At 35.0% G+C, this 18,547-nt stretch overlaps 2 protein-coding genes and 1 non-coding gene across 3 annotated transcripts in view; 2 read left to right on the top strand and 1 right to left on the bottom strand.

The window, feature by feature from the left end:
- The window catches only part of LOC134674144 (uncharacterized), a 34,791-nt gene extending 27,028 nt beyond the window's left edge, over positions 1–7,763 (bottom strand). Inside the window, exon 1 of the mRNA XM_063532202.1 lies at positions 7,643–7,763. Coding sequence (XP_063388272.1) covers positions 7,643–7,750 — 108 coding nt within the window. The 5' untranslated portion in view covers positions 7,751–7,763. The remainder of the gene's footprint in view (positions 1–7,642) is intronic.
- LOC134674253 (scavenger receptor class B member 1-like) overlaps positions 1–18,547 on the top strand; it is a 254,420-nt gene that overhangs the window by 196,061 nt on the left and 39,812 nt on the right. The window lies entirely within an intron of this gene.
- LOC134679722 (U2 spliceosomal RNA) lies at positions 13,816–14,014 on the top strand. Its single transcript, XR_010100391.1, has one exon. It is a non-coding gene; the product is annotated as a U2 spliceosomal RNA (small nuclear RNA).

The raw sequence follows: 18,547 nt of genomic DNA, 5'->3' as shown, positions 1-18,547 counted from the left end.
TTATCAAGAAATCCTATTCACTTGAAGGTCACCTCATTGGAATTTCTCTACCATTTTCATGTAAAATGAGTAATCTTATTTTCATGATACATCCTTACTGTGACTAATGTTTTAAGAATGTGTGACTTAGATGCAATTGTTTGCTGATTTATTTTGCCGTTCCAAAAACACCTAAACACTCTTATGCCTTTGACGTAAATGTTAATTTTGCTTGGTTTTGGGTTACCTACAGGATGGTAATATAGATGTTGATAAAGATAAAAAGATAAAAAATAGTTTATTCAAGTAGGCATATTACAATGCGCTTATGAACGTCAAATAAACCTTTACCGGCTCCAACCGTACACCTCTGCCCCGAGAAGATTTAAATCCCCCCTCAATTGGAGGAGGGTATCCCAATATGGGACCGGCAACAAACTCGGCGGGACACATCTTTTCAAAACATTATTACATCTTATAATTAACATGCATTACGAGTAATTAATACAATTTAAATTACTATAGAATTCATGCAATTATACTCAGTGAGTACATAACTTTATAGAATTTGATATAAAAAATAAACATATATGCACATGAAATCACAAATACGTAGCTCTTTCAGAAAACAAATCAAATCTTACAAAAGGAAAAGAAAATAAAATCAATAAAAGAAATGAGAATACATATTATATGAATCTAACTGATTGTTATGAGATGCTTTCATACAATTTGATGTGCTTTCTTACCTGAGCTGAGTCACCTTTAACTCTACACATAATACAATGTTTTTAATTGCTACTTGTCGTTATTACAGTTTCTGGTTTGGACCATGCATGTTTGTCTGTCAAGTAGTCCTCGACTCTGTAATAAGCCTTCAACATCAATGACTTTTTTAAGTAATTCTTAAGAGCTGGAAAGGGTAATCTTAAAGCATCCTCAGGTAACTTGTTATAAAAATGAATGCATTGCCCAACGAATGACTTCTGTACTTTACGAACACGAAACTTTCTGATAGCAAGCTTATTTTTATTTCTAGTATTATAGTTATGGACATCAGAATTCTTAGTGAAGGAGTCTAGATTCTTAACAACATAAATAATACTATCATATATGTATTGGGAAGCTACAGTTAAAATATTAATTTCTTTAAAAAGTTCTCTTAATGATTCACGCACCCTTAAATTATATATAGAACGAATGGCTCTCTTTTGTAAGACAAATATAGTCTGTATGTCAGCTGCTTTGCCCCAAACCAGAATACCATATGACATTACACTATGAAAATAACTATAATAAACAAGGCGAGCTGTCTCAACATTAGTCAATTGTCTAATTCTCCTCACAGCGTAAGCGGCCGAACTTAATTTGTTTGCTAGTGTTCTTATATGAGGACTCCATTGTAGATTTTTGTCCAATGTTAAACCAAGAAACAGTGCTTTATCTACCATCTCTAAGCATTCATTATTCAAAAGTATCTTAGTATCGACTGGTTTAACATTCGGCAAAGAAAATCGAATGCATTTAGTTTTCTTAGCATTAAGAAGCAAATTGTTCATAGTAAACCAGTTTAGTACATTAACGAGTGTGCTGTTAATTACACTGTAATCGGTAGATTTACGATCAACCTTAAAAAGTAATGATGTGTCATCAGCAAAAAGAACAATTTCACAAAGATTTTCTACTACACATGGCAAATCATTTATATAAACCAAAAACAGGAATGGACCCAAAATAGAACCTTGTGGCACTCCTAATTGGACTACAGTACCGCTAGACCGGGTTTTGTTTACAACAACTGTTTGTGTTCTGTTGCTAAGGTAAGAAGACATAAAGTTTAGGGCATTTACTGACAGACCATAGTGTTCTAATTTCAAAATGAGCGTTCCATGATCCACACAATCAAATGCTTAAACGTTGTGTTGTACGTCATAAAATGCAATGCCGGACTGTAGTAAATGACCTTGTACGGTGGATTAGTATGTCAACTGCAGTAATGATATGTGAAATATAATACCAAAACTATAATGTAATGGCTATTTATATCCTTGTACAATATCTAGACGCATATTACATCATGTAATAGGTATATTGCAATTGATAGATTGAGAAAAGAAGCGGTAGTAGCCTAGCGGTAAGAGTGTGCGACTTGCAATCCGGAGCTCGCGGTTTCAAACCCAATGAGTTTTTCGGAAGTTATGTACGAAATATCATTTCATATTTACCGTCGCTTTTCGGTGAAGGAAAACATCGTGAGGAAACCGGACTAATCCCAATATAAGAACTTTACCCTCTGGGTTGGAAGGTCGGATGGCGGTCGCTTTCGTAAAAACTAGTGCCTGCGCCAATTTTTGGGATTAGTTGCCAATGGGACCCCATCAGGCTCCCGTGAGCCGTGGCAAAATGCCGGGACAACGCAAGGAGGAAGATTGATCAAGATTGAGAAATGTGTATCTAGTTAGCTAAATCGCATGCTATCCCTCGCAATGTCCAGTCAGCGCTTCTGAGCTGTCTTCTTTTACTTGCCCTTTTTCGCAAAATATAATATCATTAATAAATAAAATCGTGTGCGACGTCTAAGCATGTTGCCTCAAAAGCAAGCGCCAAAAACGACTAGGGGTCAAACATGATCAGATAAACTATCAGCATATTTACTTGTCAGTGATAAACCGCTATCACTTACCGCTGATAAGAATTAATAAGTGACCTAACAGCGTAAACATGACCTACGCGAACATGAATAGTCGCCGAACAAGGAAATGTAATCAATAGAACTTGTAACTATCGGAGATTCTGCATATGATAACTTGTGGTCTTTATATGGCACGGTGCTTTGGGGAATTATGATTATGAATAAAATTAAATGTGAATGAATATTCGGTTCAGCTTCGGCGACATCAGAAGTTAATAACTGTAGGTTTAGGTTCTAAATAAATCACGTTTGGTTTTTTATTCATTCCCCATTCTAACTTTTAACCCCGGAACAGCTATGCTATCTCCTTTCCCGAGTCTCAAATTATCTCTATACCAAGTTGTAAACTAAGTGCGTTCAGCGGTTTAAGCGTGAAGATATTTATAAAAAAGTTTTTATTTAATATTTTACTTCGAAATGGTGTTTAATATGATCGGCATGTGACTTTGTCCCTGACGAATAGATTCCCGTTGGTGAAAAGGTGTCAAGATCACATGTGTTTTATAAAATAAACAAACACTAGATAACGACCGCATACCAGCTGAATTATGCACTGATAAAATACCTGGCTTATCTATGTTTTCATACAAAATATTTTGATTTATTTATTGAAAGATTAGGAATCGCAGAATTACGTAACTTGAGTAAATAAAATTTATAAACAGTGTATTTGTCTTTTTAGACTAGACATAAAAATTCAAAATCGCTCTCCTTCTTGATTCGACTGGCAAATCATATTACTTTTTGGCAACCGGGTTTTTTAACCTAATTAGACCCCGCTGAATCCGAATTTGCCGGTTGCTCGATCGAAATCATGACCGGAAGTGAGATATTTGACATTAAAGGTCCCTTTTTTTAGTTTTTCGTAAATAATTCTTAAACGGAGGCGCATAGCAAAAAATGTTCTATTACATAAGTAATCTGCATAAAATTGCCTACAAGAAAGATTCAGTACAATTTTTCGCTAGGATCAATATTCAAAGAGATATTAACGCGGGAAATTTAATTATAATCACTTCTAAGGTCCCTTTTTTTAGTTTTTTGGAAATATCTCATAAACGGTGGCCAATATCAAAAAATGTTGTTAAACGATAATAATCTACACAAAATTTTGAACAAAACAGATTCAGTACACTTTTCGCAGGGATCAATATTTAAAAAGATAATAAAGAGGGAAAGTTGTAGTATAATGAATTCTAAGTTTCCTTGTTTTTATTTATTCGTTAATAATTTGAAAAGTATGACTCATAGCAAAAAAATTCTTATACTTAAATAATAAACATAAAATTTCCTACAAGAAACATACAGAACACTTTTCTCTAGGATCAATATTTAAAAAGACAAAGCAGCGGGTAAGTTAATTATAAATAATTTTAAAGTCCCTTTTTAGTTATTTGTAAATAACTCGTAAACGGTGTCCCATAACAAAATAGTTTTTTAAAAATAAATTATCTACATAAAATTTCCTCCAAAAAACATCTGGAACACTTTTCTCTAGGATCAATATTTAAAGCGATATTAATGGAAGAAAGTTAATTACAATCAGTTCACAGGTCACTTTTTATTAGTTTTTCGTAAATAACTCGTAAACGGTGGCACTTTGCAAAAATAATATTCTACATAAATATTAAACATAAAATTGTCCACAAAAAAGGTTCTGTACACTTTTTTGCTACGTTCAATATTTAAAGAGGTATTAAAGGGTGTAAGTTAATTATAATCAATTTCCAGGTCCATATTTTTAGGTTTTCGTAAATGACTCGTAAAGTAAGGCTCATAGCAAAATTAGTCCTTAATGTTCTTGTAAATAAAAAATCGGCATAAAATTTTCTACGAAAACATAATGAACACTTTTCTCTGGGATAATTATTTGAAACGATATTAAAGAAAGAAAGTTCATTACGATCAATACACATGTCACTTCTTTTTAGTTTTTAGGGTTCCGTACCTCAAAAGGAAAAAACCGGCCAAGCGCGAGTCGGACTCGCGTTGCAAGGGTTCCGTACATTACCCAAATTTCAACAACGTATTTTTTATATGTGAAACGCGAGTGACTTTTGGCATTAAAAAACCCGTTCAAAAACTAAGTAATGTGCGACTCGCGCTTGCATATTTCTAATAGGTCTTCCTGTCATCTATAGGTAAACTCAGTAGTTTCGGAGATAAAGCCCCCCCCCCCCCCCTCATAGCCAAACAATGACCATTCCCCTCCCCCATTTATCCGTTTACGAGCCATTTACCAAAACCTGAAAATAGGGACTTGGAAATTCATTATTATTGATTATTGAACTTACCCCCTTTAATACCTCTTTAAATATTGATCGTAGCGAAAAAGTGTACAGAACCTTTTATGTGGACAATTTTATGTTTAATATTTATGTAGAATATTATTTTGCAAAGGGCAACCGTTTACGAGTTATTTACGAAAAACTAATAAAAAGTGACCTGTGAACTGATTGTAATTAACTTTCTTCCATTAATATCGCTTTAAATATTGATCCTAGAGAAAAGTGTTCCAGATGTTTTTTGGAGGAAATTTTATGTAGATAATTTATTTTTAAAAACCTATTTTGTTATGGGACACCGTTTACGAGTTATTTACAAATAACTAAAAAGGGACTTTAAAATTATTTATAATTAACTTACCCGCTGCTTTGTCTTTTTAAATATTGATCCTAGCGAAAAGTGTTCTGTATGTTTCTTGTAGGAAATTTTATGTTTATTATTTAGGTATAAGATTTTTTTTGCTATGAGTCATACTTTTCAAATTATTAACGAATAAATAAAAACAAGGAAACTTAGAATTCATTATACTACAACTTTCCCTCTTTATTATCTTTTTAAATATTGATCCCTGCGAAAAGTGTACTGAATCTGTTTTGTTCAAAATTTTGTGTAGATTCTTATCGTTTAACAACATTTTTTGATATTGGCCACCGTTTATGAGTTATTTACGAAAAACTAAAAAAAGGGACCTTAGAAGTGATTATAATTAAATTTCCCGCGTTAATATCTCTTTGAATATTGATCCTAGCGAAAAATTGTACTGAATCTTTCTTGTAGGCAATTTTATGCAGATTACTTATGTGATAGAACATTTTTTGCTATGCGCCTCCGTTTAAGAGTTATTTACGAAAAACTAAAAAAAGGGACCTTTAATGTCAAATATCTCACTTCCGGTCATGATTTCGATCGAGCAACCGGCAAATTCGGATTCAGCGGGGTCTAATTAGGTTAAAAAACCCGGTTGCCAAAAAGTAATATGCTTTGCCAGTCGAAATCGTTTTGATGAAAAATATGACCAGTCTATTTGGTTTACATACTTTCAACTCAATCATTGGCCTGTCACATCAATAAGATGATGGTATACATACTTTCAACTAACTGACATAGTTATGTATAATGTTCGCGCAACCCCGTCTCATATCTATAGGTGTGTAGATTACATGTAACCATGTAATTTTTTTTTAATTTAATTGAAATCTGGGTTGATTGGGATCATTTATTAAAACTGGTTTAGTAGTTTCGACGATGAAGTGGAACACAAAACACGACTGCAAAAATATTCACTTTTCATTATAGCAGGGGTCACCTATTAGATTCTTCAGGGGTCCGCTTTTTTAAATAATTTATGACCATCGTGGTCCGTTTCTACTTCTTTAATAAATAAGTAAAAAATTAATACCGCCGCGATCTGCCATTTGGTGACCTCTGCATTATAGCAAAGCAGTCATGTATAGAGGTAAAAATGTCAGCAATATCTCTTGAATATTAATATATGCAAAAATCAATAATTTGTTAGGTACATCATGAGAATCAATTCAATTAATGGTGATAATTATTATCTATATCAGGCAATTATTAACAATATTAGCCAATAGATACGATTGTGATAGGTCTGAAGTATTTATTTAACATCCTCCCAAAGATTTCCTGATTATTATAAAGACTTATTGATTATAGATACAGTCACCTGCAATAATATGTTACACTTTGAAGGCCGCAAGAATATGTGACACGCTCTTAAGGCTCTACAAATAAGATCGTGTCAGATATTATTGAGGCTTCGTTGTGTAGCATATTATTGCAGGTGACTGTACTACCTTACAGCAGTTGTCGCTTTACTCAAAAAGTTGATATTCGAGTTAAATTCCTGAATTTTAAAAGTTTAGTACAGTCAACAACAGAGCTATGAATACAGGCAAAGTGTCAAAAATATGTATACAGTACTGTATTGCCTGTACATTAAGGTCGTGTATACATATTTTTGGCACTTTACCTGTAATCATAGCTCTGTTGTTGACTGTACCTATGTAATTATTAGTGAACCGTACGCAGTTTCTAGACTTAACTATTAATTTAAAACTTTTTATATTCTACGAGTAAAGTAAAAACTTACGCCAGCTTAAAAAAACTCATTAACACACCATTAAAAAAACAATGAACTTTACATTTCACGGCAATATTTTAAGCCTTAATTACTTTGTACTACTGAAATTGCATACACCTATATATCAAGTCCACGGGAAAATTATCTTTTATTTTAATACGACTAAAAGCAATTCAAACGTACACAAACAATGTACACAAATAATAAATTATAGTTACAAATGCTTACTGATTATTAAGAGATTTTGAATTAATAAGAGTAATTTGATATTTTTTATAGAGAATCATACTCAAATAATATATAATTTTTAGTATGATTTTTCATAAAAAAATATAGGTAATTACTTTTTAGTAGGTACTTATGATTTTTATTAAAAAATTATACATATTTTTTCCTATGATTTTTCATAAAAAAAAACATATTTCTCTTGGTCTAGTAAACATTTGTAACTATAATTTGTGTAGGAAATCAGTCAGTTAAATCACTAATTTGGATTTTTGGCAAAATATCACTTTAATTTCCATTTCTTTCTTTATTAATTTTGATAGTTTTCCCGTGAACCGTGAAAGATCGTCACAAACCTGCGCAGACGCGAGCACGGCGAGCGCGGCGAGCGCGAGAGCGGCGCGCGCGGCCATAATGCACTGACTGCAACGTGCGATGCGCAAGCGCTGGCACCTGAACCCCATGACGTGCGCCGACGTCAGGGATTAGCGGAAGCTGTGAAATCACTGTTTTTGAATATTTTCATTAGAGCTATGCGCGAAACCTGAAGACGTTGTTTGCTTCCACAGGGCTACCGCGAAATCCAAATTGCAGGGATTTTTCTTTTTTGCTCAAATGAAGGCAAAATTAGAGTGACAGAGAAAGATGCCCGCAATTTGCGAACTTCTATTTTCGCGGTTATAGCCCAGCCAAGGAGCCACTGTCAAGATCTGTGAAGAAACGCTAATCGAAAAGTAGTGCATGCCAATTCTTATACTTAAGCAATTAACATACCTAATTACGTAGGCTCTACCTATGATTGTCGGAGAAAGTATTTTGTATTTTTATTATATTTACCTATTGTATGTACGAGTACATACATGTTTGTGATACTCACATGTGACACCTCAAGGGTTGCGACCGTCCTCAGTTCGCCTCCAAAGATTTAAGAAATCCGTCTTAACAGTATTGTTATTTATTTACATATTCTCCATTATATATTATGATCTATTGTTGACTTTAGGTACTAGGAGCACCCTGAAGTATCGGTGACGCATATGCATGACGCAAGGAAGTCAATCCAGCATGACCAACGACTTGTTTCCATGCCAGTTAGTGTTGGCAGTAACTCGAGTCTTTTGAGTCTACATTTGAAGAAGTCGACTCGACTTATGAAACTCATTGCATAATCCCCCGAGAGTCCCGAGTCGCGCCCTGGTTCAGTGGTTTTTAAAGCGCATCTCGCAGCACAACTCGAGCCTGTGAATTACTCCGTCAACAATTATATTGGTTTTATTTAAAAACCGTAAAGAAAATAGCGAAAACAAAAATCGCAGGTTAAAAATCGAACATTGTGAGTGTTATGTGTCGACCGGGTGGCATCTTTAATGTGCCAAAACGTTCAAGTTAATAAACAAGACCATGTGCAGGTAGTTCGAAAAACTCGCGCCTTAGAAGATGTTGATGTCAACTTTAGTCAGTCTTCTTCGAGATCAAGGGGACAACGCCGTCCTAGAAACGTCGGAGGTAAATTTAAAAAAAATAACGCGATTATCCCGTCGTTGTGAATAATAACGAAGAAAATAGGCGTTATTGTATGATGTATGTGTACGTTAACGTACCTAACGTTAACGTAAATTTTACAAGAATACAATGCATATTTAAATATGTACATTGTAAAAAAAATTGAGTTCCCTGAAAAGGCTTCGAGTCTCTACAAAAGACTCGAGTTTCTAACAAGTTAACATATTTAACTCGAGTTTCAACTGAATTATAAGAGTTTGAAAAACTGAGTCGAGTGGTAGAGACCCAAATAACTCGAGTCATAACCAAAAACAGCACTATGTCCAGCAACAATTTAACTAACCACTGGTGAACCTTATGCCTTTGAAATAAGGATTATGAATAGTCAGTTTACAGAGTGAACGATGGTACCATTTAGGCGATAACAGTAAAAACAAATTTAAACAATACGTCAGTCTGCAGTTGCAGAAATAAATTATTCTAATGTATTTTGTCTTATGTAAACCTATCCGTTTCATTTCTAAAAGTAGAGAATATTATAAATTGCAAACAAAATGGTTACAGTGGTAAGGAATCGTTTAGAAAGACATACAGAGAGATATACAGAGGATATACAGAATGATTGAAATATGTTTTTTTTAATGCGCAGACTTACTTTGGATTGATCTCATCCATTACTTTTTTTATTTACAATAATGAAAAAAATAACAGTTTAACAATAATAAATAATTAAGTAGATATAAGATAAAGAGCGCTGGTGGCCCAGCGGTAAGAGCGTGCGACTTGCAATCCGGAGGCCGCGGGTTCAAACCCCGGCTCGTACCAATGAGTTTTTCGGAACTTATGTACGGAATATCATTTGATATTTACCAGTCGCTTTTCGGTGAAGGAAAACATCGTGAGGAAACCTGCATACATCTGCGAAGAAATTCAAAGGTGTATGTGAATTCCCCAATCCGCATTGGGCTAGCGTGGGGACTATAGCCCAAGCCCTCTCGCGCTCGAGAGGAAGCCTGTGCTCAGCAGTGGGACGTATAAAGGCTGAAATGATGATGATGAAGTAGATATAATAACCGGGCCATGATCTACGTTCCCGGGCACAAACGGAAGTTATATATTTATATTCAGACGGACGGACGGATGGACGGACTCGTGACGGACTCAGTGCCTAGAGAGCTGCGAGCAGACGGCATATACCGCGAAAACTGAAATGCGCAAATTGCGGGAATTTTGCTCCTTTACTCCAATGAAGACGTAATTAGAGTGACAGATAAAGATGTCTGCAATTTGCGAACCTCGATTTTCGCGGTTATAGCCCTGGACTAGATAAATACTCCACTAGGTACTTTCGGTGTGGACTCTACTAATAATGTAGTAGTAGCAAAAATAGCAAGTATCATTTTGTTATTAGACCACATTAGTGGCTATCCTTGAATGTCTATGGACTTTGTTTGTAGCATGAATATTTGCTATTGTGATAAGATACCGCTGTGGCATGAAATAGTGCATCCTTATAATGCATTTGCATCGTAGTAGCTACTTTAGGAAAACTTTTGATTACTGATTATTGATAAAGAGTTAATTATAGATGTAAGTGCATAATTATTTTCCATCGTACTTTCTCGGAAATGTTCGAATTTGTCATGCTACTTCAGTCAACCTCAGTACTTTTTGTACCGACATGCTCGTACGTTTCAGTGAAAACACGACGGAAAATAATTATGCATTTCAACTGTAGCTATAATGAATTTGTTCCCTGTCGCTTTATTATTATTACATAAAAGTTCCTCAAACTTAAAACCCCATTAGAATGGGATCAACCTAAAAGTATGGGGTTGGTCAAAAAAAGAGTAGGTTTAAGGATCGGTAACGCAAATGTAACACCCCAGGAGTTTCAGACGTAGGCTACGGTGATCGTTTACCATCATGCGGGCCGTATGCTTACTGTGCAGTGAGAGACAGATAAACGTAACATTCCAAAAGTAACACCAATGACTTTAGTAATAGGTCTTTCACACATTTTCACTACAAATTTGGTACCTATTGGAAACTGTGGCACGCCAGAGGCAGTTATGGTAGGTACTTTTGAAAAGAAAAATGGTTCCTAGTCTTCAACCTAACCCCTTGAATTCCGGTAGATGGGCATTTTCACTTAAAAGTGTCCCATTTACTTTTTTTTTGAAAACCCATCAACTTTTGTGTTATATCTACTCAAAATCACCGTCCACTATTGTTTTAAAAAGAACAAAAATTGTGTCTAAAAAAATGTCACATTTGTAACGCAGTTTCACATACATTTTGTATCCGGACCGGTACAAAATTAACACCCTAAATTTTGTATGAAAAACTGGGGACACTTTTTTTCTTTGTCTCATTCAATAGTACTCGTCATTTTGAGTCTAAATAACCCAAAAGTTGATAGGTTTTCGAAAAAAAGTAAATGGTACCTACCATTGGTACCGTTTTTTCTGAAAACCCCCAGATACCTAGGTATATGTAGGGTACAGTTACAGTGGCCATTATCGCCTGCTAATGATATATAATTTTGAGATTTAAATGTATAATGGAGGACCTTTACTGACATAATATCGAATTGGTAGCGTCATGAAAAAAAATGAAAAATGAAAAATGTTTATTTGTTAACACAAAGTGTAAAGGTTGAAGTCTTCTAGTAAGTATAAAATACTTGTGACAGAAGACCCCGCTCTTCCATAATATCTAGGGCTTAGGACTTAATTAACAAATATAGGTAATATACAATATTGTTATCTAAGAAGTTATCTAGGTAGCGTCATATTTAATACAAATCGATATAAATAGACTAGCATATATCCTATTATTGTTTAAACAGGGAATTCTTACCCGATAACCTGTTCATTGCATTACAACGACTGACCTAATCCACAAAACATCTCAAAACATATTCAAATCGCATTGCAACACGAATTGAAGCATAGAATTGTACAGTCAAAGGCAATATTGATGCGACCAAGACTCAAAACATTAAGATTTGCGTCTCTCTGTTTGTGGGTAGGTATATACTCGTATGTTCGCGTTAAACTCAAAAACTCCTAAACGGATTTTCATGCGATTTTCCCCTATTATGATTTCCCCTAGAGTGATTCTTAAGGAAGATTTAGGTGTATAATGAAACCGTGACAAAGCCCGTGCTAATAAGCCGCGGCGGTCCGCTAGTTTACTTTAAATCTAATCGAAACAAATCGATAACAAAATAAAAACCGGACATGTGCTAGTCGGACTCGCCCACCCAGGGTTCCGTACTTTTTAGTATTTGTTGTTATAGCGGCAACAGACATCATCTGTGAAAATTTCAACTGTCTAGCTATCACGGTTCGTGAGATACAGCTTGGTGACAGACAGACGGTCTGACCGACAGCGGAGTCTTAGTAATAGGGTCCCGTTTGACCCTTTGGGTACGGAACCCTAGAAATGGGCCCAGACAGTATATACGAGTAGACTGTACTTGTTTGTCCAATAGTTTGAATTATTTGGCAGTGGATTGATCGGGCAGTCACGGATCGGCTATGTTTGGAGGATGAAACAAAACAAATATTTTGAAGCGAGAATGTAATAATATTATGTAAAGTACCCTGTACGTGACTATTGAGTTAAATTCTGTTTAGAACTTTCTCTTACTCATATCTGAGTATAAGTACTTACAGGGTGGTTCAGGACACGCGAGTATCAGTGATATTATAGGTAGGTACTTTTAAGGTTTTTAACAAGTTTTTATTTTAGTTTTTATGTAACCATAGCGACTCCAGGTTTAACCGGTTAACGCCGGGTTAGTGGAATGGTGCAATTGGCGCTTACCCTGTTAGTAGGTACATATCTTGGAAACTAAATGTGACCCACTTCCCGATTAAACTGAAAATATGCATACATATGTAAGTCGGGTGACCATGCAATATTATGGTGCCATCGAGCTGATCTGATGATGGAGACAGGAGGTGGCCACAGGAACTCGGCGATAAAGATAAAACAACGCAACCAAATTGTGTTTGGGGTTTTTAGAATAGTCTCGATGAGTTATTAGTTGCCTGTGGAAAGAAAAGTACAGTCAACGATAAATTTAAAAGCTTGTACCAAAAAGAAACTTTTTTGACACAACTTTCATTTGTTTATGGCAAATGCAATTACATACTGAGCTAATTATTATTGATAGTTATTTTAATAAAATAATAATGCATCACCTATTCATCCACATTAAAGACGTGAGTCATTAAAATGCATGCAAATCTGATAATTTAAACGATAAGGCGCCGTTAATTCTAGACAATGGCTAGGTCTTTAAGATAATGGTCTAGATAAACAGTGGGTCATCACCGCCTTTAACTAAACGTTTCAACTTGAACATTTATTCAGCAAATAGGCCACTTTTACACGTCAACATTTAATTTTACATAGGTACAAGCAAAAATAATAATAATACATCAACGATTATAAAATGCAACTACCAATTCAAACTGACGTATTACAAATATTACAATTACTTAGAGATGTACCTATATTACGGTCTCTTAATCTCGAATTAAATAAAAAAAAATATAATAATAATATAAAAAAACACCATTACCAAAAAAAAAAAACTATAATATTTTGAGGTGTAAATGTTTCTAAGTGTCAGAACTAATTATAAGATTATAAAGTTTATCAAAATTATCCTTAGTTGGTGACATTTGCGTTTTTTCCACTCTCACAGCTCAGCACATAACAGGGACTCTTGAAAGGGACAAACATGTCGTTTGACGATACGTTTCTATAGCGATATAAACTTAATTGCCGGCTATGTATTACATTAGAAATGATGTATCCATCATTGATGGTTTCGCCCTTGAGTTATAGGAGTTCTAAGCGAGCACCCATGTAGTCGTAGTCGTAGTATGGGATTTTAGTTTCCCAATTCCCCGCTAGATGTCGCTGTACCGGCGCCATAGTAAGGCTACTTCGCGGTGTTAAGATTTTTCCTGAATCAATGGCGTCTCTTGGTTTGGTTATGGCTAATATCGCTTCTCGGCCTTTTGGCTAAGATCAAAGTGTAGTATCTGTTCTTTTCAGCTTAATATCTGAAAGTTCCCTCACTGAGGGACCAGTATATTAAACTGATTTTTGTAAGCCGACGGGATGTTCGGGGCTCGCTCCACTCCCGTCACGGGTCGGCGTCGGCCCGGCATTGCAGTGCCGCCGGGATTGGCCCACATAATTCTATTAAAATCGCAGTTTGTCGATATAATAATGCATGTTTGTCGAAGCAAGCATTAAAATAAATATTGTAAAATTTTATTACTTTATCTACGCAATGTATAAATAATATGAATTTTATGTATCTATTCATAAAATGTTTCTCATATAAGTGATTGTAATTTCTTTATGAGAAAATAAAAAAATCATTAACCCGAATTAACTCCCTACATATTATATAAGCTTGACACTAATATCTGTCCATACGATGCCAACGGATAAATCGATTTCAATGCAGTTTTTTTTAAAGATGCAACGGATAGTTGTTTGGCCGGATACCGGATATCCGGCCTGACCATCAGCCGAATATCCGGTATCCGGCCGCCGGATATTCGGCCAGCGGAACTATACCTACATTTCGGTTTTTCAGGTGCGTATTCTGCAGGTTTGACCTGTTTCCTAGTGTACGTTCGCGCGAACTCATTTCTAGGTTCGAAATGAGTGCGCGTGCAAGTCAATGGAATTATTAAATTGTTTTAAAATAATAAACAAGTACGATTATGACCGTGTCTGTTTCTTAAATCCAATTTGTTTACTCCGAAATTAAGCAATGTTACTATCCGGTATCCGGCCGGATAGTAGCTCACTATCCGGTATCCGGCCGGATAGTAAAATCATGGCCGGATAGGCCGGATACCGGATAGTAACCGGATATCCGGTGCATCTCTAGTTTTTTTACCACTGGACTACCGTGTGATATCGATAGTTCAATAAATTACTATGTAAATTGTAAGGTACGGGGTGATTATATTAAACAAAATATGCAAATAAAAATATTTATTTCGCAATATCAACGCCAATCGCAACACAAGTTTCACTAGCGATTATAACATTATACTTTTAAACAATACTTAATTTCATAATACATATATTTTAGTGGTCTCAAATACCAAACCGTAACAGGGTGGGCCTTTAAACATGAGCCATGAGGCTCCGCCTTGTATAATAAAAAATGGAAGCGCTACATCTAAAACAGCTGTAAAATACGGAACGAAAATATGTCACGAACTCCTGTTTCGTTTCATAGTTACAATAGTAATTGCATGAGTTTCATAATTTATGTCCCCAGGTTATGGACATTCTTAAGAAAAAACAAAGAAAAAGCTTAAAATAGCCTTGAGAGTTGGTATCGTTATAAATAGGACAGGATCTCATGGTATAATAATATACTCCGCCTGGTACTCTCTTCAGGTCTTTACGTGGTCACGTGACTGACACAAGCCTACGTCATCGTGCGACAGCGCTATATGATAATATGCGATAGCGCTATATATAGCGGCCATGTTATTGTGACGTAGGCTTGTGTCACTCTGGGAAGAGAAGACCATGTTTTATTAGACTATGCAGGATCTGATGATGGGATTCTGAAGAAATTGAGGAAATTAACTAACATCAGTGAAACTTAAGTGTTATGGGTATTTTTAGTAACTCCTGCATTTGCTGTCGTAAAACACCATTTTAGTGATGTGGAACTGCTGAGGAAACCATCAAAAGTGACGTTTTCAACCAAAAGGTACCACATTGTCGGTTGTCGATAAGGTTGATTTCAAATTGAAACTATATGGAAACAGCGCCTTATTGACAACCGACAATAAGTCTTTTGGTTGAAAATGTCACAAATTATGGTATTTTAAGTCTCAGATTATTTTTTTATCACGACTAAACAGTTTATGCACGTGTGAAAACTATTCCTTAACAAATAATCTTGCAAAGTCACAAAAGTACTCTCAAGGGCATTTTTTAACATGGACATTTTATGTATAACAAGTGTATTTTCAATACTTTTTGTCACAGTAGTATAGCACATGGTTATATAATAACTAGGTAACATGCAATTGTGATGTACAATACAAAAAGTACACAACTGATTTTCTCATAAGAACAAGTTAAGCTTTTGAGCTATGTAAAATCTAGCAAAACTCCATGCTAAGAGATCATTCTACTTTACTAGAAAATCGAGTTAACTATATAGAAGTCTGGAGGCGAAACTTTTGATCGTCAAAAGGTTAAAACTACGATTTTAAAAAGTTTACTTTAAGTACTATTCGTTATCAATAGTTACGTATTACGATTACAATTTCTAATACATATGTAGTACTATTCCTATAATTTCGCCAAAAAAGCTTAACTACAACGATCCTATACTTGATAAATCTCATGCAAAGAATTTCAAATGTCTTACATTTCGTAAATTTTTTGGATGGACTGAAGACAGACGTGATTTCGATATCTTAGTCAATTTAGTAAAAGCATTTTACATCGGTTTTTGGTCGTCGCAGTCTTTATCTTATAAGTCAGTATTTTATTGTCTTAGAAATTCCATGAAAGTGTAAAATTCTCCCGAGAACTAGCATACTCGGATTTTGCAAGTATTACATCATATAAACCTTAATTCATATAGTCTGAGTGGTCAGACACTTAAAATATATGAAAATCCGTTAAATATATTTAGACGAGGAAACATAAGCAAACTGTAATTTTAAAAAGAAAAAGGAGTGGAATCACACTCCCACTGTTCCTTATGTAACATTTTTCTTGATTAAATAATAAATACACGACTTTTAACCTCCAAAAATGGAAAAAGAGCACCAAAAAGTATACATACAGTACGTACATTGAAAAGAGTATTTCATCTAAAAAAATTGCCACAAAGAATACCAGAACTCAGGAGGACTTACACAATCCTCAATTTTGTTGGAAAAATTGAATATTATAGTTAATTTAGGGTACTAATACCTCATCTGCTCTTAAGCAATATACGTTACTACTTATACCATGAAAGGGTTATGTTCAAAGTTCAATCTCACTTGGCTCTATCACAGCACCTACGAATATTACTAAATCTATGAATTCAAATCAATCGTGACGTTTTCAACCAAAAGCGTACTTAGTGTCGGTTGTCATAGGGTGCTATTTTTATATATCTTTAATATGAAATCAACCTTGTCGACAATTGGCTAACGTCCATTTTTTTATTCGGTAGACTAAAATGACATTTCATGGTAAGAAATGACATTTTATGTTCAAATTATGATGTGTCATTTAGGGCCCCCCCACATCTGGCGTCTTTCGAGCGTCGGCGTCTACAATTCTATGGCCGACGTCGACGCAACGTCGACGCAGCGTCGACGCAACTGCGCAGCGACGTCGTTTTCCATAGCGCTGGACCGACGCCGACAGACGCCGACGCTCGAAAGACGCCAGATGTGGGGGGGCCCTTAGTCTACCAAATAAAAAAATAGACTTTACTTTCCTACTAGTCAAATCAGCATCTTTTTAGAACTGTCAAAACGATCGATTTGCTAATATGGAATTTATATGTAAACGTGTATAGTGAGATTAGTGACGTCAAGGTCAACTCGCCTACTTTTTATATTTCAATCCGATTTATTAATTAGAAATTATGGTTAAAAATAACTATATATCTATCTTTTCTAATATTATCTGGCGGTCTAGCATAAGTTCTGTTCTCGCGCTCGACGAAGCTCGAACTTGAAGTCGCGCTTGATGTATATAGTCGTGCGCGAGAACGCAACACATGCTAGACCGCCTGGTGTTTGTGTACCCAATGTGGTACCTTTTGGTTGAAAACGTCAGAATTCATAGTTTACATTATGGTGAGCTTAAGGACTAAATCTCGTTGACTATTGCTAGTCTAAAATACATTCGAAAGTATAATTATACTTAATATTGTAGTCTTTTATTTATTTGATCGAATTAACATATACCGTGTGTGGCCTGTAACATGAGCAAAAAATTAAACTGTAGGCTGTACTCCTAATACTGACCAACATTTGTTCAGCGACTTTTAAAAATAACTTGTGGTTTAATTTTTAATACAACTTTAAAGTTTATTCCAAGACGCAATGTATTGCGAATTTTGTTATGTTTAAGGCGTGACAAGCAATGTCAATCACAATGATATGGCGTGACGATGGCGTCTATTGAAGATTATTGAGGTTTATTTTGTATGAAAAATAGGGAGTCTAAATACTTCATAATTTTTAAAAGTTGTTGAACAAAAGTGTCACCGTTTGAGGAGTACAATCTATATTTTAATTATTTGCTCGTGTTACAGACCACACCCGGTATAAATTACGCCGGAAGCGACATCATTATACTACTACAGGTTACATACCCTATAGAATAAAATTATGTAGTTTATATTTGTAATTTTGATGAAGGGCATAATTGAAATGAGTGGTCTTTCTAAACAAAAATTGATGAATAATATCACAAAAAAATGATATAACGCACCTTAGTATCAAGACAGTCGCGGGATTTTACAAAATATATCAAGGCACTATTCAATTTTCACAACAACACAGAAATTAGGAGCTAGCAGTCAAGTAATTTGATTTCTGTACCATTTTGTACCTAAGTGATTTCATAGTATTATCATTGTGAGAAGGTACAAAATGATACATAAATTATAATACTTGACTGTACACTTTTTAAACTTTTGCGATAATGCTTTGACATGACAATGAAATATC

This window comes from Cydia fagiglandana, chromosome 2 (assembly GCF_963556715.1).
Source record: "Cydia fagiglandana chromosome 2, ilCydFagi1.1, whole genome shotgun sequence".
NCBI lineage: Eukaryota > Metazoa > Arthropoda > Insecta > Lepidoptera > Tortricidae > Cydia > Cydia fagiglandana.
Note: the sequence above shows the minus strand (reverse complement) of the source record. Positions and strands in the feature narration are given on the sequence as shown.